The following is a 25,360-nucleotide window of genomic DNA, read 5'->3' on the forward strand; positions in this document are numbered from 1 at the left end:
TCCCCTATGCCTCTTTCCCTGCTCTGCCAGCAGCAGGGAGTGACACAATAAATCCTATTCCATCTGTGTGATGCAGCGATTCCCCCTTATATTGGGCTGATCCGTCACGGACAGTTACACTTAATTTAGAGCCACTTTATTTGAGTAGCTCGAGGTGGCACATAGAGCACTGAAGAATCTAGCCCAGTTAACTTTATTTTTCATATAAACAAAACTTCATAGTCATAATATTTTTGATGCATGTGCATCATAGAACTACCCGGTAGACGTGTTGCTGAGCATGAAATGCTTATTTTGCTTTTCTGAATGAGCCATTTGTAGTTTACCAGATCATGATGTAAGTGGGGCATACAAGCCATTAGTTTGAAAAATAATGGTTTCATAAGTTGTTTACTACTTCCAATGTTACACTACACAGCTTCAAAAACTTCTTACCATGGATCCTACGAAGAGAATTACCTCAGAGCAGGCTTTGCAGGACCCCTATTTCCAGGAGGATCCATTGCCTACGTCAGAGTATGTGTCTCACTTTTTCTGTGTTCTTTACAATGATGCTTTTTTTTTTTTTGCTAACTATTAATGTGCAGTATATAGTGACCATTTAAAAATGAAGAAATGTGATTGTAACAAGGACATATTTCTCACCACTGTGAGTCCACCTCTGAGCTTTCTAGGGGCACCAGTGGTGTAAATCAACCAGTGATAGGCGGAGCAACAACTTTATACTTGCTGCACTCAATAAAAGTGGGTAAATGGTGGGGGGAAAGAAGTGATGGGTCTTAGAAAACTATTCTGAAGTATTTATATCAAACTCTTGTAGATTTGCCCCTCTTAGACATACATCATTCAGCCAAGCTATACATAATGTACTTAGTTCTGGACAATTACTTATAAATCAGCCCCTCTTATCTTAGTCTACAGTCTCCCTTAGGCAGAAACCTTGAATTATGCCAGTGGAGGTGGTGTGACATGGACAGATACATCTGCTGTTATGATAAGAATACCAAAAATGCTTTATCGTATGGCCTCAATCTAGTGTCTTATCATTAATTATAGACTGAGCTGGCAGCAGCATCTGATGTAGTTAAGGTTGCTGAACCACTTTCCATTATAATTTTACCAAACTTGAACCGTTTGGGCTGAAATTTTCAATGCTGGGTAGGGATTGCCTCAGGCTGGTTTTTGTTTTGGTTTTTTATTGAAGTTTCACTTAAAATGGTTTAGCTGTTTCTGAGAATGAAGTTAAGGAAAAATATGATGGCTTGTCATGATAGAATGTTTTTTCTGTGTTCTAGGAAATTACATCAGAAATACTTCATTAAAAGAACATTTTGGTTACAAAGTCAAGCACTCAAAAGTTAGGAAATGCCAGACTTCAGGTTGCCCTTGCGAGCTTAATTCAGCTCCCTTGTGCATATGTGTTATGATACAGACTTTAATTACATGATAACATGCTGCTTTTCCACAGAACACCTGCCTCATTCAGTGTACAGGATGAATCTGCACAGTGTTCTGTAGTGAATGAGGCTGTCTGTAAAACCTTTGCCTCATTTGTTGCAGAAGTTGGAGGTGTGTAGTGAAGGAGATTGCAGGAAGAGAAAGGATGGTTTCATGGTTTAGGCAGTTGAATGATATCCTAGAGAATTGGATTCTGTTCTTGACTCTGCCACGAAATTCCTATGTGGTGCTGGGCAAGTCACTTAAACCAAACTTTTCACAATTGTCCACTAATGGTTTGCTCCTCATTTTATGGGTCCCCAGCTTGAGAACCTAGGTTCTGCTTTGTGAATGTGCTGAGTACTCACAACTGCATCTAATGTCAATGAGAGGTGTGATTTGAACATATAAACTGCTATCCACATGCCAATGGATCTCAAGTTGAGCAAATTCAGTGGACACTTGATAGTTTTGGCCTTAATCTCTCTGTGCCTTAGTTCCCCAGCTATAAAATGTGGATGGTAATGCTTCCCTACGCACAGGGGTGTTATAAATGTTATGCATTAGTGTTTGTGAAGTACTCTTATGCCACAATGATGAGCAGCATGGAAAAGCTCATGAGGAAATTAATAATTCTGCATTCCATGCAGGAGTTGGATGGTGTGCAGTAAATAAGGCGAAAGGCCACCCACTCTCTGAAGAGGATAAAAAGAAATATGAATATCTACCCACTTGAAGAGTCCTATCCATCCCATGTACTTAGTGAGGCAGGGATGCTGTGGTAAAAATAGCATGTGATCAAGTAATTAATAACTGTATGCAGGGGCATGGCCACCTTTATTCTTGAATTTCCTAACATTTGAGTGCTTGTCTTTGCAAACTGACTATTCTTTTAACATCGTGTTTTTTGTATACAATTATTTAATTGTGCCAACAGGGTGCTAGGAGCTTTTCAGCCAGAAAGGCAATAAAAACCCTGTCCAGGAAACTTTATTATCTGAATACAAAATACACAGATGCAGCATGGGATTATTTATTTATTTATTTATTTATTTATTTATTTTGTTATTATTTTATTTATTATGGTAGCACCTAGGAGCTCCAGTCATGGACTAGAACCCCATTGTGCCGGGCACTTTATAAATGTATAATAAAGAGATCCCTGCCCTGAAGAGCTTACAATGCAACAAAAGTCTGTGAGCGATCAAGCAATGACATTTATCATGACTCTTGTTAGTCCTATGATATTTGTTTGGATTTCAAAAAATATTTACTCTTTTGTTAATTATTTGAGGGGAGTTCTAGGGATTATAGGATTCTGTCATGGTTACAGAACAAGCTGCACATTTAGACTCCTTTCAATCCTCCTCAAGTGAATGCCTCTCTGGGTGGAACCAGGGGGTCCTACAACCCGTAGACAAGATCTCTGGACTGCAGGTTCCCTGTTTACCAACTGTGATAACGCAACAGGCCTAACTGTATTTTGCATCTGTATGCCCTTTTCCTCTGGGAGCCTGGGATCCAATTAAAGTGACTCAAAAACACCTCCTTCAAAGCAAAGTCTTGTTAATTCACTCAAAGGTGAATAAAAAGCAGAGCAAAGGGTTAAAACAAAGAGGCCTGTTGCCTGGGCCTTACATTTTACTCCTTTCCTTTCAAGGTTTAGGTAAGTTCCATTTACCCCAAGTACCGGTTCCCCGGGCTTGGGAAAGAGAGAGAGAGAATCCCTGCAACATTCTCTTTGTCTGTCAATCAGATATCCACCTCCAGCAGCTGCTGCCCACTCAAACCCCCATCTTCCCTAGGCTGGGGCCTTTATTGGATTAGTGTCCCCACTGATCCTAGGCTCTGGTCTGGTCCTTGCTAGCCTTGTTGGAGTCAGGCAGGTGGGCATTTCAAAGTAATAGCTCCCTCATTGTTCCCTTAACAACCTTGGGTATTCTCTCTGAAGGTACTTGATCTGTGGTATTGTTTGTTTTCTGTGTATTTCCCTGCAACAGCTTTCTTTGATTTCACTCCATGCAGCCAGACAAGCTAATATCAAGCAGGTAAACTGAGGAATATGTGATATTCATAAAATATAATACTGATATCCCCCTCACTCTCCACAGCCTCCTAGAAGAACAGAATGCTTAAAATGGAATTTATGGAGGAGGCATGATAGACAGGGAATGGATTCCAGATGTAGGAGCCCTCATGGAAGAAAGCACAGGTCTAGTCTAGACTAGGAAAAAAGAATTTAAAAAAAAAATCAAGTTAGCCATTATGATTTGAAATGCCACTTAGCAATTATCGTAGACCCAGGTTAGCACTTTCAAAATCATGTTAAGCTGATTGTATTGCAACACAGGTTACCCCCCAAAGGTTCAACAGCAAGAATTGCTGAAACTAAAATTGGTACAAAATATTATCTACTAGTAGGTCTTTGTTCTCTCATACTGGTCTACTTCTGCCTAGGTCACAACACCTGGCAACATGATTTTAAAGGTATTAATCTGTGTGTACACTAGATACTAAATAGTATTTCAAATCATATTAGCTGACTCAATCTAAAAACTACTTTTTTATTTCCTTCTAAACAAGGCCCCTGAGACTAATTGATTCCAGTTCTTCAGAGATGAATAGCTAGTACATTTAGGGCATGATACAAAAGCCGTTGAAGTCAATGGGAAAGACTCCCATGACATTAATGGGCATTGGATCAGGCCCTCAATCCACTGTGCCATCCATACTTCCAATTAAGTGCTGTAGAGTTTCTGGTTGATTCACACAGCAAAGTGAACAAATGCAGTGTCAGGACAGCAAATAATTGTGCTGTCATTTGTGCTCACTCAGTTCTGCTATAATTCTAGAGGAAGGCAGCTTGCCAACAGCAAATATAGCAAAAGTTAAAATCAGTGTACATCTACCAGTAGTTGTATATCTGTTGGGTGTTTATAGGGTGTCACTTAGTAATTTGGAGTCAAGGTGTAACAAACATTAAAAGAAAAAGCCCTGAAATATATATGACATTAAATAAATTAATTTCAGAAGCATGTATGTTTAGTATGTCTCTGATTTGTTGTTTGATATATTTCAGTGTGTTTGCTGGCTGCCAGATTCCTTATCCAAAACGAGAATTCCTCAATGAGGATGAACCCGAAGAAAAAGGAGATAAGGTATAATAAAAGGCACTTTTTTTCAAAATGTAACAAAAAAGTTGTGATGCCACAAAGGGAAACTAAAAGAACATGGGCTCTTACCCAGGAATGTGTTTTGAAGGCAAGACTGTCCCAAAACTTTTCACAGTACATTAGAAAGTTTCACATTAATGCATAGTAAATTATAGTGAATAAGATTGTTTGTATTTTTCCTAAACTTAAAAATTTACAGCTAGTCAGACACTGTTAGTAATACATGGCTAACAGAAGAAAGAGAAAGAGGCCTCATGCTGTAATCAACTTGTGTCCTGGCGTCTGCATGGGACAGGGCCTGTTATTGATCCAAGAGGAACCCTCTGGTTATGCATATCCTCTGGTTCAGATAGTCTGTACAACATGGGAGCCCAGTTTGATTTAAAGCTGTGCCTATGAATGATACATTTGAAAGAGTAAATTCTACTTTCTGAGCTGATATAGTAGATTAGTATTTCTTTTACATGTGACAGTGTCAGAGCAGGGGGAAATGTTAATCTACTAAATCCTCAGGATTTTGTTCCCCGGGTCTTTTTTTGAGACTAGGAAATTACAAAACCTAAATTAAAATAGCGGTGGAGTCATGATACGGATGTAATTGAAATTCCGAGATTTAGCAATGCTTTTTAAACTTTCGGTTACTGAACAATAAGGAACAACATGAGTTCAAGTGAGTTCGGCTTTTGTTAAGTTGATTTTACTCATTTGTGAGTGTTAAAGTATATATTTGCATTTCATTTTCTTGGGAAATTTTATTTAATTAAACAAAAATGACACGCACAGTATAAATATTCAAAGCAGCTATTATGATCTGTTGTGTAAATAGCCTTTGTGTCTCGTGGGGACTGTCGCATATTTATGCGTGCTATAAATAAAGATTTTGCAGCATATCTAATTAATTTAGAAAAAAATGACATTTAAAACTATGTATTACTCATTGAATCTGTTTCCACAACAAGAAAAGTTTGTTAAAGGTAACCAGTGAAGGGTGTTTTTAAAAAATGGATTTGTACCATGTTTTGCTGCTTTATGATGTATAAAAAAGGCTTAGAATATTTTTTTTTTAAAAACATATTAACATCAGGAATGTCAAGTTTGGTCTTTCCTGGTTTTGCTGAAAGACTTACAGGGGGTCTCTGAGATGGTGTATCTGGAGCTCTTATACTTTAACGGAAGGGTAAATCTTTAATAAAAACATCCTTTCTCCAAAATTTTCATTAGTCATCAAAGTTAAATAAGTATTCACAGAAACAAAGCCCAATGATTTTTTCCTAAGTAAACCTCCCCTTGTTTCAGACACATGGCTAGATTTTTTTTCTAACTAAAACAGTAGAATGAATGACGGCAGCAGTGCAGGTGAATGTGCTGCTGTCCTTACACCTTTACTATATAACAAGTTTCATCCCATTGAGTTATGCAGTTCCTGAATGTCAGATTTACTTTTCTAATAGAGTGCAGGCACAACGTAATTGTGTTGTCACAAATGCTGCAATAATCAGAGCAGTGACAAAGTTCCCTTCAGTGGGAAGATACTCACCTTAATGGGTGAAAACAGAAAAATCCTTTATTGCAGTGATGGACATGAAGGAACAATGATTCCACAATAGCGGTCACGTAAAATACAGTCTTGAAATAGTTTACTAAATGTCTTGAAAAAGTAATACATGCTTACTAAAGCTTGTTGTTTGCCACAGTAATTTATATTAACAGTAATAATACTTTGCACTTCAATGGCACCTTCTACCCAAGAATCAAAACAACTTTCCAAACAGTAATAAAGCTTCACAGCAACCCTGTGAGGCAGATCTGGTCCTGGAAATAGAATAAAAGACAAATTCCCAGTCACTGGTTGCCAATATTCATCATAAAAAAAAAAGGGTTAAACCACTTAACGACCTCTAACGGTTCACAACCATTTCAAAACACTGGAAACCACTGCACCAGTGCCTGCCAGCTCAGACCTGCAGTGGCAGCAGTGCCTGAAAGCCTGTGGGGGCGAGGTGCATCTGCCTTTACTATGTAACCTTGGACAATTCATTTCATCTCTCTGTGCTTCAATTGACCCATCTGTAAAATGGAGATAATGCCACCTGCCTCACAAAAAGGGTTGCTGTGAAGCTTCATTAATGTTTGGAAAGTTGTTTTGATTCTTGGGTGGAAGGTGCCATTGAAGTGCAAAGTATTGTTACTTTATTTGCTGTTGCTCACCACTGCTCTCTGGCTGCCTTGCCGCAGTTTATTTGCACTCATTCGTGATGTGACCACCACCATTTTCTTGATAGTTCCTTCCATCCTTCTCATTATTAAGCTGATCTGGATTGGCTGGCTAGGGATAGGAGGTACTAGATTGTCATTCAAGTTGCTTTTTTTCCCCCAGTGCACCTTATTTTTAAAAATGAACCACAATTTTATTCTATTCTGAAATTTCAAACCCACAAAGTTTAAGTAACTTTGAAATTCATCCCTCCCTCCTCAGTTCACAAATATCTACCTGGAGCAAATAGCAGCATATTGAGGACAGATATTTCACTTACTTTGGTGCTCTTCACTACAGTCCAGCTGTGCTTTGTCCTGTGGCTAGTTCTCACCCAAGTTGTGGTTTAGGGATTCTGAAGAGTTTGTGATACCAAATGTAAATAAATAATTCAGGAAAAAAGTGACCATCCCCAGCTGTGCTTTCTCTTAGAATCAACAGCAACAGAATCAACATCAGCAACAAACAGCACCTCAGCAGCAACCGCAAGCAGCACCTCAGCAACAGCAGCAGCAGCAAAACAGTACCCAGACAAATGGGACTGCAGGAGGAGGTGGAGCAGGAGGAGGAGGCACTGGGGCAGGACTTCAGCACAGCCAGGACTCCAGCCTCAATCAGGTGCCTCCAAATAAGAAACCACGCATAGGGCCTTCAGGCACTAACTCAGGCGGGCCTGTCATGCCTTCAGATTATCAGGTACAGACTCTGATTGTTACTACTTTAGTTAATGTTAGGGGCAAGGTGTATTCCACTGTAGAATTTTATAGTGAAATATTTCCACAGAATAAATTTACTTTAAGTGAAGTTCATTATAATGGAATTGTGCTTGCTCTAATTTATTAGTAGAACTGTGGACTTTAGTTCTACTTCGGTTTAAAAACCATTTAATTGTATCAAAATTCATTATAGATGGATTTCACTCTTTGATATTTATATAGATTTCAATAACGTTTCCTTTGTTCTCAGAATTTCAATATCATTCTAAAACATGTGCATAACTTTAGGAATGTGAGTAACCCCACTGAAGTCAGTGGGACTGTTTTCACATGCTGAAGTGTTTTGCTGGATTGGGTCCAGAGTAATCAGCACTTTGGAGGATTGATCCCAGGTGAGAAGCAGACCCTAGAAAAATATGATGAGTCAACAGCACAGGTTCTTTGATTTAATTCCTGCCACTTTCTGTTCCATGTGATAATGATAGATGGGATAATTCTTATTCTGTTGTTTGTCTTAATACCTTGATAACTGTTCTTTTAATCTTAAAGATCAACAATTTCTGTGACGCTATAACATAGATCTATAAGTGAGTCAGTACGCTTCATGCTTAAGCAAGACACTCTAATAATGGTGATTCCCATTTTATCTCTAAAATGTTTCCTGTGAGTGAATTCAAAAGTGAATCTTCAAATGAAACATTTGGGGGGTTATTTGCAATAAACTGGTCTGTTGCTTTCCACTATAGCAATATTAGAATATATTAAATGAAAACAATATTTCTGTATTCTTTTTGAAGCTGCACATTTATCTTGGTTTATTAGAATTAAAATATGTTTTCCACTGAATAAGTGACATATATGAAATAATTCAAAGCATTGTATGAACCAAACTTACAAATACTTGGGGACATCATGAACATTTCAGACAAGATTAATTGAGCATCACCAGATAAATATTTTTCATTTTAAAAAACATACACCTGAAAACAAAGCTTTGTTTCTTATCAAAAAGATCATTGAAAATATGTCAGAATGAGAAGAGATTGGATATCACTTTTCAGAGTAGCAGCTGTGTTAGTCTGTATCAGCAAAAACAACGAGGAGTCCTTGTGGCACCTGAGAGACTAACAAATGTATTTGGGCATAAGCTTTTGTGTGCTGTGTATTTATACCTACCTGCTGTATTTTCCACTCCATTCATCTGATGAAGTGGGTTATAGCCCATGAAAGCTTATGGCCAAATACATTTGTTAGTCTCTCAGGTGCCACAAGGACTGCTCGTTGTTGTTTTTTGGATATCACTTAAAGTTATGTTTTTTGCAAGGATTCTAAATGCTATTGCTGGATACTTTTAGTAAGGACATCATCTTGATGAAAAGCAACAGAGGGTCCTGTGGCACCTTTAAGACTAACAGATGTATTGGAGCATAAGCTTTCGTGTGTGAATGCCTCTTTTAAACCTTTCTTTTTACTCTAGAGCTGCTTTGACTTCCTAACCCATCAAGCTCCCTCCCCAGATAATTGATTTCTGAATGCTAGACATTCTCCTTCCACTTCTAGTTTTCTTTCTTTATTGCAAATGATTTTAAAGGTGGTGATGGCAATTTAGGAGTAGCAACAACTCAGTCAAATTTCTTTCTTGAAAAGTTCCAGAGTGGATTGAGATCTCGGAAAGTCCGTATTTATGGCTGGCTTGTTTCTGTCCATATTTTGAGGATTTTTGTGCTGCCTTTGATGTTATTGACCATGGGATCCTTCAGGATGTCTTGGAGTTCTAGGCAAGCCTTTCCATTACAGGATTTTCTTAATTTTAGTCTTACCTTTTTGGAAAATTAAATGTAGCTCTTGTGATTCTTTTCTGCACAGCCTGTAGCCATTTGTTTTAGTGACCCCTCCACGCCAGGCTTTATTTTGACCCCTGTGCTGTTAATTATTTGTATGTTCCCATTAAATCAGTTGTTAAACAGTATAATCTGATTATCCATTTTTATACTTGTATCTGGCTAGCTGTAGCTCTCTCTCTCTCTTTCTCAGTTTTAGCTGACTGTTTGTCTTATATCCAGAATGGAATGTCTGCAATTTGTCCAAATCTGGAGTCAAAACAGAAATTCTCTTTTGTGGGACTAAAGTAAGCATAGCCTAGTTAAATGCCTTCTTTTAGTTTTATGGCATTAATCTTACTCCATTAGATATAATTCAAAATTAGAAGGAAAAATATTTTGCTTTTGGGCTCACTTATCTTCTGAATTTAAATCTGTGGGGAACAATCATTTATATTATTTAATCACAGCCATCCTTCATCACAGCCATCCTGCAGAAAAGGACCTGGAGGTTACAGTGGACGAGAAGCTAGATATGAGTCGACAGTGTGCCCTTGTTGCCAAGAAGGCTAATGGCATTTTAGGCTGCATAAGTAGGGGCATTGCCAGCAGATCGAGGGACATGATCATTCCCCTCTATTCTGCATTGGTGAGGCCTCATCTGGATTACTGTGTCCAGTTTTGGGCCCCACACTTCAAGAAGGATGTGGACAAATTGGAAAGAGTCCAGCGGAGGGCAACAAAAATGATTAGAAGGCTGGAGCACGACTTATGAGGAGAGGCTGAGGGGGGGAGGGATAGCTCAGTGGTTTGAGCATTGGCCTGTTAAACCCAGGGTTGTGAGTTCAATCCTTGAGGGGGCCACTTGGGGATCTGGGGCAAAATCAAGTACTTGGTCCTGCTAGTGAAGGCAGGGGGCTGGACTCGATGACCTTTCAAGGTCCCTTCCAGTTCTAGGAGATGGGATATCTCCATTAATTTATTTAATAATTTATTTATTTAACTGCGATTGTTTAGTCTGCAGAAGAGAAGAATGAGGGGGGATTTGATAAACCTGAAAGGGGTTTCCAAAGAGGATGGATCTAGACTGTTCTCAGTGGTACCAGATGACAGAACAAGGAGTAATGGTCTCAAGTTGCAGTGGGGGAGGTTTAGGTTGGATATTAGGAAAAACTTTTTCACTAGGAGGGTGGTGAAGCACTGGAATGGGTTACCTAGGGAGATGGTGGAATCTCCTTCCTTGGAGGTTTTTAAGGTCAGGCTTGACAAAGCCCTGGCTGGGATGATTTAGATGGGGATTGGTCCTGCTTTGAGCACTAGATGACCTTCTGAGGTCCCTTCCAACCCTGATATTCTATGATTTTATGATTTCTAAGAAAGACAACTGTAAATTCTTGGTTTGCTTGTTTTTTGTCTAACTTTCTGACCCTTTTCATTTTTTCATTTATTCATCTTTTTAGTGGAATCTAGATTAATGTTTATCGTAGCTGTCAAGTATCAGGGGGTAGCCGTGTTAGTCTGTATCTACAAAAACAACAAGGAGTCTGGTGGCACCTTAAAGACTAACAGATGTATTTGGGCATAAGCTTTCGTGGGTAAAAACCTCACTTCTTCAGATGCATGAAGAAGTGAGGTTTTTACCCATGAAAGCTTATGCCCAAATAAATCTGTTAGTCTTTAAGGTGCCACCAGACTCCTTGTTGTTATCATAGCTGGTGACAGAGCATTTGTTTATTTTTGTTCTTTGTTGAATGCCTGGATGCTAAATGTTAAGGCAATAGGATCAGAGCTCTGTAAAACAAAATCTAAGACCGGGGTACACAGGCATTTATTTGATTTGAAGGCCAGATTTGATCATTTAAACAGGATCTTGAAATATTTTACATGAAAAGGGCTACATATGTTTTATACGATACATACTACCAGGTCTTAACTGTTTATTGGCAAGGAAACTGGAAGGCATGAACAGATTAAGTCACTATTTTATTATGAATCTGCAAAATACTGTACAAGTATTTTGAAATTCTTAAAGTAGCTGATGTTTCTTCATTGAGATCTGCTCCATACAAAGTATTAAGATTAATAAATAACAAACATTTTTTCCTGTTTCTGCAAAACCTTGTTTCACAACTCTGGCAATTTAAAGAGTGAATTCAGGGAATTAAATATTAAGGTCTTGCACACATGCACTCACTGGCATCTCTGTGTAAATGTCTTTGTTTTTAGTAGATGGAGCACCAGAATAGGAATCAAGACGTGTTCTAGAATGATATTATTACTGGAACTTATCAACAAGTCTCTCCCCAGTCAGATGTTGGGGTATCTTTTAAGTCATATCCCCCCACTTCTTCCCTACTCTTATTCCATCTCCTCTGGAACTGAATACATTGCCTCTCTAGCACACCTAATCTCTCCCCACCCCACCCCCCAATGTAGAGAATGAGAATTTGGAGCTGGCAGTCACTTATATTTGTTATTTAGTTAATAGTGGCATAGAAATAACAAATAAAAATAGATATTTATTAAAAATAAATCATGATAGATAGACATGGGATTAAGAAACAACAAAGATTAAGAGTTAGCAATGGGGTTCAATCACTTCAAAATCATTTTAAAATGGTCTTGGATTGTAATTTGTGCTTTTTCCCATGCCTGTCAAACACCTAACACCATTTGGATGCTATATTAATAATAATGATTTAATTATCATACTGTTGGCCCTTAAAGAGGAATGATGTTCAGTTTCTTTCACCCAGCATTTTGATTTGAATGAGCCTCTTAGAGTTGAAAAGCTCCCTGCATCATTGTCCTAACAGGTTGTTTTAATTTAATTCTTTTCCTTTTTTTTTCTCCAGCACTCCAGTTCACGCCTGAGTTACCAAAGCAACATTCAGGGATCTTCTCAGTCCCAGAGTACAATGGGCTATTCCACATCATCTCAACAGAGCTCTCAGTATCATCAGTCTCATCAGTCTCATAGGTACTGAGACCTAATAGACTGCGCTTAGAAAGGAATGGACTAAAAGTCAAAAGACTCCAGCAATATGAAGTTCCTAACAAGGAGAAGAACCAAAAATGCAAACTGTGATATAGATTTAAAATTCACAATTATAAAAGGAAAACTTTATTTACTGAAGATTTTTTTTTCAATGACTCTGTTCCTTCTTTATTGCCATAAAGGAGATTCTTGTGAAGTGCCCCCCGCCCTCCCGCGCGCTTCCCTCGCATGTGTTCCATTGTGGTAACTCTAATGAAACCGTCTGATCTGAACCCAGCACTTAACTTCTTTAACCTATGGAATTTTTGAAGGATTCCTGGTGCACCTTTCTCATGCTGTAGTGATCGCTATAAATCTATCTTTTCAAATCTCTTTAATGGGATTTTAAAGTTTTAAAATCTTGAACTCCCAGGCTTTCAAGCTTGTATATAGTTAGTTTTATACTAGGCAAACCAGTTTAGCTATACAGGTATAATGCACCTTTTAAAAGCACTATGTTTTTTTCACAGGATATTACTGTTTTCCTCATGGATGTCAAGAACAGCAAATTTTACTGTTCCAGAGTATTTTACTATTCTGTTTGTATTAGTCTAGTTTTCAGGCGATGTCTTAGGGGAAAAAAAAACAAAAAAAACCCAACCCAAGTCTCTGCAGCAGCTAATGTGCTTCATGGTACTGGACTGTACACCAAACAGAAGATTGTGAATGTTTCCTAAATCTTTCATATTGAATCCCATACATATTATGACCATGTTCTGAGTAGTGCTGAATTAAGCATTATTTTAAACTAAAGCATGAAACTTACATGAAAAGGGGATGCTTTTGGAGCGCCATTGGAACAGAGGAATGGAATGTAACAGAACGTCTTCTCTGGCTGGGCACGCAAAATAGCCAGGAAAATATATTTAGTGCCCTATGATCTCAGTAGAAGAGAGAATGTGGTTGAGGATTTATACTAGTCCTTGCTTAAAAAAACAAAACAAAACAAAAAACCACTTCTTTAATGTGTGTGGGAGCTCTATATAATCTCCCTTTGTCAGTTTCCCTGAATCAATTATCTAAATATAAGACAACAAAAATGTAAAGGATTATAAAATAAAAAACAAATAATTGTCCATTTTTAGATAAGATCATCAAATTTAAGATAACTTATTGTATGTTTTGAAGAGCATGTTGAAAATTGTCTTCGTTTTTCATGTTTAATACGCAAATTCTTTATTCTTCACATTGCTGTGATTAATCCAGATTGGTTGCACTGAAATGTTTCTTTTTCCTAAGAGCAAACACATTGTGATTGTGCCTAAGGACCATAAGTGGATGGGTTACTAGCAGTCTATCCCAGGTAAATAGTTAGAGCTCACAAGCATAATCGGAGGATCATTATCCAACTTTCGGAGCCACAGGTATTCAGAGACACATAATGTATAATTTGGAGCAGCTCCATTTTCCTTCTGTGTTTAGAAATAAGGCTGATGAATTTGATTGCACTAAAACTGGAAGGACATTCATGTACTTTAGAATGTTCCTCGCTGTATGAGCAGCACCAGTCTTTTTTAATTGATTGCTGGAGAAGAAGTCAAGAAAGGAGCAAATTATGTTTAAGCAACGCATATTACGGACATTTACACTACACAGTGTGATATGTTTAGTTGTGTTCTATCCTGAATCCATGCAAGACATTAGACATAACCACTATACATTCCACACTAAAATTGTGATAGAAACTAGGCAGGTGGTAGATCCTTTGTCTGAGGAGACTGTTTTTTCGTCCCAATTAGAGTAATAAGTATTTCCGTTGAGAGTGAGCTCCCAGTCACCTTTAATGCTTTTTTTCCTCTCACAAAAATGTTTTGCTTTTATAACCAGTTGGAAACCTGGTTTGGCCACACCAGCTGCCACAAGCCTTTGCTCTGTTTGCCGATGACACCAGGCTTCTCTGGAAAGTGACTGAAGAAAGAATGGGCAAGAAGTGATAAAAATGAAATGAAGCAATTTGAAGGAAAATATAAATTATTATTAGGACAAAACCATCTCCTATTGGATACTTTCCATCTTTATTCTTTGTGATACTACATGTCCTGTGCTTCTGCGTAGCTTAGTTGGCAGGAACTGATTTTAATTGTTAGTACATTTTTTTACCTGCTTGCAATGTATCTGGGCTCGAAAGATGCAAGTCCCCACCTCTTAATGATGTCAGTGGGAGTCCCATGTCTATCTGAAGGAGAATTTTGCCCCTGCCCTACAACAACATTATTGGATATTCTTGTGACTGGCTTCCAATTTTCTGGATGCCAGGCTCTGGACATGCTGGTCGTTGTCTCCTGTTTTCTTCATATCCCTCTGTCCTCTCAAAACACCTTTGGCTATTGTAACATAAATGTCTAACATTTGTCCCCCTCCCACCTGCTTTTATTCATCATCCAATTATTGATGGTGGCAGGGGGACAAAAATCTGCTTGTAGTTAAGCTGGACTCTTACAGTGCCAACAAAGCTGAATCATAGTGTAGGTTCATCAATGTGTGGAGTGCAAAGATACACAGCATTATAATGTGCTTTAATTCAATGAGCTTCCATCCCGTAGAATGACTGCTAGCACCATTGTCTAAACTGAATAGATAATTCGGTATTTGCTAGATCTAAATTGCTTGCTGTGCTTTAGCCCCTTGCAGCTTCTGTGCACGTGCAAAGCTGAGCTAACTCCTCCATTGCCTTCAAAATAAAAGTAGAAAGGGGAATAAATAAAAGCAGTGGTTACTGCTTAAAAATGTTTACTGTGCACATTTGCTCGCTTTCTCTCTCTTTGTCAGTTGGAGTTTGAATATTTGACCTTTTCTGGTGAGCTATGTGTGAATTTCAGGGTGGATGGGAGCCAAGGTGAGAGAGACTTGTTCAGAGATAATTTAATGAGGAAAAATGCTCTTTGTATTCAGAGGTTAATCATGTAATATGTTATGGGAACCCAGGATCATGTATATTTTTCTACCTGTGCAGTTTTGGTAATTGACACTTATTATTATTCACAGTTTTGACCGTACCCATAACCTCTGTGTGCCCTCAAAAAGGTATTTCACACTGGCAACTAGAAATGGAAAGTGACATCAACTTGATTGTTTTCTCATTCCTGTTCCCTTGGTGAAGCAGTGGACAGTCAAATACCATCCTGCAATGTTTCTCATCCGGTTTTTGGAGAAGACAGGAGAGTGAGGAATGGGATTAGCAGCATAGTCTACATTGGTGAAGTTTATGTAGCACAAACTGCACAATGAAGGAAGAATATTGTGAAAGCTGCGAGTCCTGCACTGTATCTGTGACACTGTATCTTTTGGGGGGAGGGGGAGGGAAGAGCATTCTGAGGGGAGGGTTGGGGGTAGCTTGAAGTATTCAAATATGTCTAATATTTTATATAAACATATTAAAGCTTAGTTCCCCTTTGTAATCTTCAGTAATGGTACTTAAACACCATTAAGCAAAGAATTGTTTTAGGATTAAATAAATGTATTGTACATAAGGCCATATGTAATCTTCTAAAAGTGTCGCCACACAGGAGTGATATGTATTACTATATGAAAAAAATCCTTAATGCACTGTTATCTCCTAAATATTTAGTAGTAAATTAATACTATTTAATTTTTTTAAAAATCTGTCTTGTGTAGACACTAAAAAGTATTACACAAAATGTGGACTGAAGATGTCCTTTTTAACAGCAATTTAAAGAACTTTTTATATATGTAATGTAGTATACTTTTCAAATTGTTCTAGTTTGTATTCTCCCAAGTTTACTATTGGTGGAAGTGTGTCTATTTCTCTTCAGTTATTTTTTTTTATAATTTCATGCACGTATCCTTCATTTTTGTAGTTTTTATTATAGATTACTGCATATGCTCTTCATGCTGTCACAAAGCTTTGCTGCTTTAGCTGTATGGTGGCCACATACAGCAATACCCATGCTGATAGGTTTGCAAAAACACAAAACAAAATATTTGTTTTTCATTCTAGAGCTAAGAGTTTACTGCTTTTAAGTTCTCCTCATGTCACTCTTGAAATGACTGTTAAAACTGAACTATGAGTTCATTGCATTTATTTTATATTCCTAGTTGTCATGAAATTGAATTGACTTTGCTTCAGTGTGAATTTTTTTAATACAAATAATATACATTTGTAATAATAATAATAATAACAATAATAAAAGGTTCAAATCAAAGAAGTGTGCTGGAAAGTTGTGAACATCAGACATTGAGTTACAAAAGAAGCAATGTATCCTGCAGAGTTGCAACCTGTAATTGTATTCAGATGTTTATGATATCATAAACCACACAAAACAGAGCTTGTAAAACCTCCAGTTTGGAATTATAGCCTTTTAAAATACCCAAGAGGGTATTCGTATTTTGTATGTACGGAAATAGAATGAAGCTTTATGGAAAAACAAAACAGGTGGAATGCTTGGTGTACTCTCTCTAAAGTGATTTAGCATGCAGCTTGGATACCACTTATAAAAATATAAAACTACCAACCTGGTGATCTTACATGTTTGTCTTCTAAAAAAGCTGTGCATTCGGAGACTAAGCCCTCCCCCCCACTTACCTCTTCCTCCTCCCCCCCACTTACCTCTTCCTCCTCCCCCCCCACATCCCATTTCTAGGCTATCTTTGAATATAATTCTTCCAAGTGTCTAGGGTGACTGCATGTTAGATTGGAGAACATGAGCTGGGGAACTCAGCTCTGTTTTTCAGGTTGATTTTCTGTGCTTCGTTGGCCTGCATATTATAACTCCACGAGTCAGTTTTTCAGAGATGGTTGTTATACTGCGTTTACCATAAACTGCACCCATTTTCTCCATCCCAGCTGTGTGAGAGAGAATGGCTGCCACTCACTTGCTTCTCCACTGACACCAAAAAAGAGGCTTGAATTTCGGCTGTAACTTTAGGACAAGGTAAGAACACGCTGTACCCTTGTCACTACTGCTGGTTTCTAGCAAATAAGGAGTTCTGACTGATTCCTCCTCCCTGATGTGTCCAAGGATTAGGTTTAACATGATGCATGCCTGCTATCAAAGAGGTTTCTTTTACTTTGTGTCTGCACTGGTGACTTGCATTTCTAGTGTGTAGTACCTTTCACCTAGAAGGATCCCAAAACATTTTCCAGATGATATTTACAAATTATAGGAATCTCTTCATCAAGCATTCCGAGGGGCTGCAACATGTGTGGTTATGTTTATTCCTCTTGACGAGAGCAGGGCTGGTTAGCTGGTAGAAGTAGACATGGTTATATAAAGGATTCTCTGCCTACATTACTCCACTTACTATGTTTTTTTCCTCTTCTGCTTGTACTTGGTGGAGTGCAGCAGCAGCCTTTCGAAAACCCTGGTACATTGGAATGTACAGCATTGTCTCAGAGATCATTCATCATTCCCAGCAGTGTGCTTAAGTTGGATGCCAGCCTTTGAGGTCTGGCATCCTGTGTCAAAGAGCTAAGTTTATGACTAATGATCTAAAGAAGAATCAGCCCTGCAGCATCCAGCCATTTATGGGTAAGGGCTGCAAAGACAGTGTTTAAAGCTGAGACAAGCTTCTGCTAAGAGTTAGCACCAAAGCAGAGGAGAGGCAACAAATAGTGTCTTAAAGAGAGAATATTTGTTGCTGATTGCGAGATACACGTTCTGAACATTCTGAACAGAAAATGAGTGAAACTTTAAGGGCAATAAATTGTTACTTCAGGTGGTTTTACAAATATTGATGGAGGGAGTGTGGGAGGGAGTGTTGTCTGGAGGAATGAGCACAGACTTAGGAGTCAGGGTCCTGCATTCACACTTTGGCTCTATTACTGATTCCATGTGGCCTTAGTCACTTCTCCTTTCTGTCTGTTTCCTCATTTATAAAATGGGGATAATACTTAGGTATCTCACTCACAGTAGTGGTTTGAGGATTAGTTAGTTTTTGTATAATACTTTGAAAATGTACAGCACTACAGAAATGCTAGGTATGATAAACTTAGAAGTTTAGCATTGTTCCAGAGGCCAACAAAGGATAACGTTGACCTGAAATACTATTTAACAGACATTGGTTTTTCATGCAAGTGAACTTCATGCCCTTCTTTTCCAACACAGAGCGATGTATGGTCAGCAAATGTGATTTGGTTTTGCATTTTTTTAATATTCAGGAAAAAAAAAATTATTGTTGCATCAAGACACTGCAGGGATTGATTTTTTCATTAATGAATTAAATATTTATTAGTGCAACCATTATAGTGATTGAAACAACTAATGTTGTTGTGAAGGATGTGAGTAATGGGACTTTAGATACAATCAGCCTGTAAAATACTGTGGTATTCCCAGAATTCTTATGCAACAATAATATCCACAGTAAATGTTTTTAAAAGTCATAATCCCTCATTCTGGCAACATTTAAAATCTGATGGTTATTGCCAGCATACATAATATTTTTCTTTTAGGTAATTGTATGAAAACACTATCACAGGATCAGTGTCTCTAGCTTTGAAAATAAACGTCCTGGCATGCATGTGCAGTATTTGTGAGAAAGCATTATCTGTGAGACTGAGTTCTTTGGAGTCCCTTAAATAGGATGAAGAATTTGGAAGAAAGTGTAAATTGCATATTTTTATTATGTGCCTTCAACATGTGGCTAAAAATGTTGTCTTCTCTTGTCTGTGAATGAAATAAGTCAGCAAAGCATTCCCTGGGCTATGTTGCCTTTAGATGCCATTCCATATCAATGCATTTTAGATGCCAATAAAACAAAATGAGTCAAATTGATGCCTGAAATCAATTGTTAAACAAGGGATCTATTTGCCCCAGTAACATCACTGCTAAATTGGAGTCATGCTCTATGGATGTAAATCTAAACTAGCAGTGAAAGTTACTAACACAAATTAGCTAAGGACTCTTTTCTCATTTTTAAATGTGATTTTTGAATCAATGGCTTAAAAAAAACCCTCAGATTTCTTCTGTTGGAAGACACAGAACCTATGATATGAAATGTAATCATAATGATATGTTCTATACTGTCTCCATCCCACAAGAAACTGAGAATACAAGCAGCGTAGGTAATATATACATGCAGGGGCCAGGACAATGGGGCCCCAATCTTGATTGAGGCACTCTGTGTGATACGGTAATGGAAATAACCAATGTCATCAGACTTTTCCAGCCTAAGTTTAAAAAAAAACAACAACCCAAAATCTAGGTCACTTTGCATAAAGCAACAGTTCAACACTGAGAGGATTCAAACAATGCTGTAAAGTAGCCTCATTAATTAACCTGAAAATTACTTCAGCAGGGGAACTTTCAAACTGACAGAACCATTACAAATGTAAACCTTTAGAAGGAAAAGAACGTGGAAAAGTCAGGAAGAACACATGAGATGTCTAAAATTAGTGTTTAGTTGATGACTATTTCCATGCAATCTATGGTAACCCCTTTATGCTAGGCAGGTAGAAGTCAAAAGACTTTTGCTTTTAGACTCCAGGATTCCTCCAGCAGGCAAAGCCCAGTGTAACATTTCACTGTGGTTTGCTCATGCAAAATGTCTAAGGATATGTCCTAAATCTCCCTGTGTAGTATAGCTGATGGGTTCTTACCAATACAGTTTACCACATTTCTGCTGAAGAGACACCTACAAAAAAATTGTAATCAAGTTTCCTAGTTATTCTGCTTATTCATACATCCAAATGTGTGTATGTGTTAAGACATGGTCTGTTAGCCAAAAATGTGATTGAATAGGATACCCTGAACTGCCAAAATAACTAAGTATAGCAACTCTCAACATTCATATTTCAGCGAGGTTTCAGATATACATAGTGTGTCCCAGCTTAGGATGCTCAAGGCCAGACATTCTCAAATGAGTAACAGGAGAACTTCTTTCATCTATATACATGACCAGCTTCCATTTCTACAGTTACAAGAGGGTAAATCCATTATCTAAGCTAGGACTACTGTGCTGTGAGGCAAAACCACTCAGCATCCCACAACGCTGGGTGATCAGTATTACATATAAATCACAGGTTCCCAAGCTTCCATTTTATAATGGATGTTCACAAGCTGTTTTGGAAATGAAGCTGCAAACTACGTAACAGTTCTTTCAACAGAGACTAGATGGCTCAAGGGGTGGCATACTCAGACATTCACCTCTGAATTGCCACCTTAATGTCACCCTATGCCAGCAGCAACTGCAAATTGTTACCATCTGATGGCTTTTTGATGGCCTGTAAGAGCTGAGTGTGATGGGCAAAGTGAAGTCCAGTTCCTAATGGGCAGTTGTCCACATTACAGAAGCCCACTGACACGAACTGGCACCCTTACTGGAAGTCTCAGGAGAGAGACCAATACTGCAGAGTTATGAAAACTCTCCAGGGATCAAGTATTTGAGCTGGTGAAGGGAGCTTCATTTGACATTGTGTTGTACATATTGTATATATTTAGATAAAATACTTCCGTTTTCAGGAGCTAATCTCATACATTTCAAGAGTGCTTAATTCACAGTTCTACAGAATGTATTAATTGAACAAGTTTAAAGTCTAATAAAAATTCCAATCATAGCTAAAGCTCATACAACCTGCTAAGCACATAAAACATCCAGAACACCAGAACATGCACCTCTAGTTACAAATGCAACCTCAGCAAGCGATCGAGTTTTTGGGTGGCAATTCATTTTTAACTGTAAGAAAGTGAGGACTTAAAGCTGAAGCCCTTACAAGCACATCTTCCCACCTGACAGGGCTGTGTGTGCAGAAGTGGGTCTGATGTATTTTCTCCACCACATCGTGTATATAAATGTTTTTGGTGTAGTATTTACATGGAAATATGTTAACCTGTTTTCTTGTCTGTTCCATGGAAAGACTGGTCCGTGATCATGACAGTTCACCACGTTCAGGTGGAGTTGGAGGGAGGGTTTTGCAACTCAGTTGCTTCTCCCATCTCAGCTGCCATTAACATGACCAGCTTTATCCAAAAATCAGGTGGTAGAATGACAGGCACTAATTTTGAGTGGTCACTGAGTACAGTAAGTGGCTGAATGCTTCATATTGTGGTTGCAGTTCCTGCTTTGATCAATTCTTCTGAAGCGTCTGTGATACTCTGTCAAAAGTATCATTCGTTCCTTCTCTTTAAACCCCGTGCTGCCTGCTGCGTGACCTGGATCGAAACGTACCTGAGTCAGATCTCCAGGGTGTGCCTGACTTGTTCTGGCTAACAGCACCCTCTCAGCTCCATAGGAAAAGACTTACAATGTAAAATGTAAATGCAGGTCCCACTAACATTTTCTTCCTCTTTACTTTAGACAACTCTGAAATGTCTGCCTGAGATGAGACCCATTTTCCAAAGTCCCCGGAATCCTGATGTTCTCAGGAAGTAGCCTAACAATGCTGATATTATGTTTTATGGGGAGTTCTGACTCAAATTTTAGAGTTGGTTTGTCATGCAAACATATGTGCCCCTAAGACATCCAATGACTGGAAAGAACTTATCTATTTTAAGCAATATGTAGTCCTTAATTAACTATTTATCATTCATTAAGACTACATTGGCAGCTGCAAGGAGATAAGAAAATCCCAAGATGATATAGAACCTGTTTTTTGTGTAGTACCGTAAGTTAAGAACTTCAGTAGGGATAAAGATTCTGATCCTACTTCCATTGAAGTAAATAGCAAAACTCCCATTAACTTCTATGGAAGGAGGATGAGGCCCAAAGTCTATAATGTAAACACAAAATCCTTTGATCAGATTTCACATCAGCCATAAAATGAGAGAAGTTAGTAACAGAAAAGGTTTAGTCCATCTCTCTGCCAATGCAGGGTTATTCCCTACAGGAGGCTTGAGTATTGTGTACACATTTAAAGGGTCTTGGCAATGAGTCTCCACCATTCCCTTAAGAGACTATTCAACTATCTAATAGATCTCACCTGCCAGGAAACTTTCCCTACTGTTCAAGCTACAGGGTCTTTTTCTTTTTTGGATGAAATATGTCCCATCAATGTGCGGGGCTGGCAGAAACCATGATGCCTTGCTTGCAACATGCAAAAGAAAATACGTTAATGTATCACTAATTTCAAATTGCTGTTGCCCTGATCCATGTTGTGTAACGTGCAGTTTGTGTAAGAGCTCTGTCAGCAAGAAGAGAGAGAAGCGGTCTCGGCACTTCTGCTTTACTGTTATCTGACAGGTCAGGCTAGTCACGTTGCTGGAAAGAAGATAACAGGGATGGTGCAGCAGACAAGGAGTCTGATGAATTTTTCTTGCAATGATACAAGAACATCCTGCACTGGGCTCAAAGATGCCAGGCATGGGGGGAACTGCTGCAATCTATTTGCAAAGCAGTGTCCCTGACATCACAATGGATGCCATTTTAAATTATCTTAGCTTCCCTCTGAACAATTGATCGTCTGCAGTGGGTCTAATAACAATATTGGTCTAGTCCCAACTCCCAGCCTAAGGCCGTGCAACAACTAATTCTGAAAGTGAAAGAAAGGAAATATAACCCCAGACAGGGCCCGTGCAAGGAAGTTTCGCGCCCTAGGCGAAACTTCCACTTTGCGCCCCCCCCCCCGCCCCCTGCAGCCCTGCATCAGCTCCTCGCCCCCCCGCCCTGAGGCGTTCCCCCCCCCCCCTGCAGCAGCTCCCCCCTGCCCTGAGGCACACCCCTCCCAAAACAGCTCCCCCCCCGGGGAGCCGTGCTGCAGCTCCCCACCCCAGCTCACCTCTGCTTCGCCTCCTCCCCGAGCACGCTCTAATTCTCCTCCCAGGCTTGTGGCACCAAACAGCTGATTGGCGCCGCAAGCCTGGGAGGCGGGAGAAGTGGAGCGGCGACCACGCGCTCAGGGAGGGGGCGTAGGAACGCTGTAAAAAAAAATTGGGTGCACCGCTTTTGAGCACCCCCAAATTTTGGCGCCCTAGGCAACTGCCTAGTTTGCCTAAATGGTAGCACCGGCCCTGACCCCAGCTATTTTTCCAGCTAGCAGCTTACTCAAGTGGAAGAGGGAGGCAATTGTGATCTGTTGGCCAACACCCCTTGGCATATGAACATTTTTATGGGTGTGGGCACAGAAAAAGAGTGAGTTTATTAGCTTTCTGGCACGTTTACCAGCTTCAGTGCTCGTTACTCAGCTAGGGCCTATTCTCTCCCCTCAGGATATCTGACTACATCCCACTGAAGCCCATTTGGAGTTTTGTGTCCTGCAGAGGGAGGATAAGGCCCCTGGAGTTGTTCTTTTGTATTTAATTTATATGATGTTGATTTGTATCTGGCTATTTTTTAAGCATGTATGATTCATTTTTGCATGGGCAGGTGGGAGTGGCTCCATTATTTTCTTTTGAATCACTTCACATTTTTCTGTCACTGGAACATGCTTTAACAACTGTGTGTGGGGAGCCTGGTGGGAACAGGCTGGGTGGCTCTGTCTCAGCTTGTGCTGCTGCTCCAGGGGCACAAGAAATTCTGTTACGGAGCTCCTCCTGATTTTTTTGAACTGGGTTCTTCAATTATGGCAGCTGGACCATTTCTAGTCTCTCCATGGGACTTGTTTCCTTGGAGAGAGAGTGAACTTCATCCTTTCTGTTCAGGGGATGAGACTTCTGCAGTGGCTGCCCCTGTTGTAGGTCAGAGATGGGGTCCCATACACCTTTCAGGGATATGCTGTCTAAACACTGCTACGCTTGCTTCCAGACACACACTTTTTATATCCGAATCCAGAGATCCTCCTCTCATCACTAGCACTAGCTGGGACATTTTAGAACAATAAGCCTGTGTAGACAGGCTCCATACTGTCTGCCGAAGATTATTTGGGCATCTGTCGTTGCTTCCTACTTGGCAAGTTTGGCTTTCACAGACTGCAGAACCAAAGTACAATGTGGGGTTTTGCCCAAATCAAAACCACACCTCTCTAGCGAGCACATCACACATTTTACAGTGCCCACCAGTGTGTTAGTTGCTTCACAAGTGACAGAAATGTCATCCCTGCCTGAAACAGCTTACAGTCTAATTACATTTACAGTTCTGAGTTTTAGTAGACAAAATAAGTCCTACAAAAACTAATGACGCCATAAAGGGCCAGATCCTCTGTGGATGTAAACTGGCATAATTCCATGGACTTCAAAATCTGTGCTCCCTATATGCAAAAATGGGAAGACATTTCCTAAGAGCAAAAACTCCCCTCACCCCCTTGCAGGCAAATACCTGAAAAAAAATAGTAGGCTTGCACTTAAAAATTAGGCTAAGTACATGGCTTCACAAGGGATGTGCTGCTAATGCACTATTTGTACTCCCAACTGACCGGCTGCCAGCATTGTAATGATTTGCAGTAACACTCTATTCGGGGAGGTCTTGTACTTAGGGTGGGACTAAGGCCTAGTCTACACACAGATTATGCACTGGCATAACTAATTCAGTTAGGGCTCAGTTTTTTTATTAATATGTTTACACCACTATGTGTGGGCACAGTCAAACCAGTATAAAAGTTCTTTTAGCACTATAGCTTATTCCCCTTTCTGTATGGGAATAGCTATACTGCTATAAAGCACCCTTATATTGATATGACTGTATCCATGCTAGGGAGGATTGTACTGCTTCAACTATACCGGGATAGTCAAAGCAGTATAACTGGTACATGGACAATCCTAAGAATTAGCACTACTGGCTACGGTTCTCAGTGGTTCATCTATTCACTGAGACACTCTGGGCATGTCACTTAACTCATCTGTTCCTCAGGTTATCCATTTGTAGGAGAAGTATAATAATAGCTTCCAAGAGTGTTGAGTTTGATTAAGTAACTGCTCAGTATGGAAGAACTTTGAGACCGTCCATGGAAAGGTGTTATAGAAGTGCAAAAGTATTATTGGTGCTAATATTTGTGCACTTTGGATTTAGTGAATGGACTGACCTTGGTTAGTTTTTATTTCTTTTGCCTTCTGGTAACCAGATTCACTAATCCGCTTACAGGAAACTTAGCTTAACAA

The 25,360-nt window shown here is 39.2% G+C and overlaps 1 protein-coding gene and 1 long non-coding RNA gene across 9 annotated transcripts in view; both read left to right on the plus strand.

Moving 5' to 3' along the window:
- Window positions 1-16,905, plus strand: part of CDK19 (cyclin dependent kinase 19) — a 217,017-nt gene extending 200,112 nt beyond the window's left edge. For all 8 annotated transcript variants that reach the window (XM_054022183.1, XM_054022181.1, XM_054022179.1 and 5 more), the window contains 4 exons: window positions 419-516; window positions 4,517-4,595; window positions 7,297-7,560; window positions 12,256-16,905. In XM_054022183.1, coding sequence (XP_053878158.1) covers window positions 419-516; window positions 4,517-4,595; window positions 7,297-7,560; window positions 12,256-12,387 — 573 coding nt within the window. In that variant the 3' untranslated portion in view covers window positions 12,388-16,905. The remainder of the gene's footprint in view (window positions 1-418; window positions 517-4,516; window positions 4,596-7,296; window positions 7,561-12,255) is intronic.
- Window positions 16,906-17,026: 121 nt separating this feature from the next.
- LOC128833908 (uncharacterized) overlaps window positions 17,027-25,360 on the plus strand; it is a 30,879-nt gene continuing 22,545 nt past the window's right edge. Inside the window, exon 1 of the long non-coding RNA XR_008444349.1 lies at window positions 17,027-17,329. This is a non-coding gene — a long non-coding RNA (uncharacterized LOC128833908). The remainder of the gene's footprint in view (window positions 17,330-25,360) is intronic.

The sequence above is a fragment of the Malaclemys terrapin genome, chromosome 3 (assembly GCF_027887155.1).
Source record: "Malaclemys terrapin pileata isolate rMalTer1 chromosome 3, rMalTer1.hap1, whole genome shotgun sequence".
NCBI classification, from domain to species: Eukaryota; Metazoa; Chordata; order Testudines; family Emydidae; genus Malaclemys; species Malaclemys terrapin.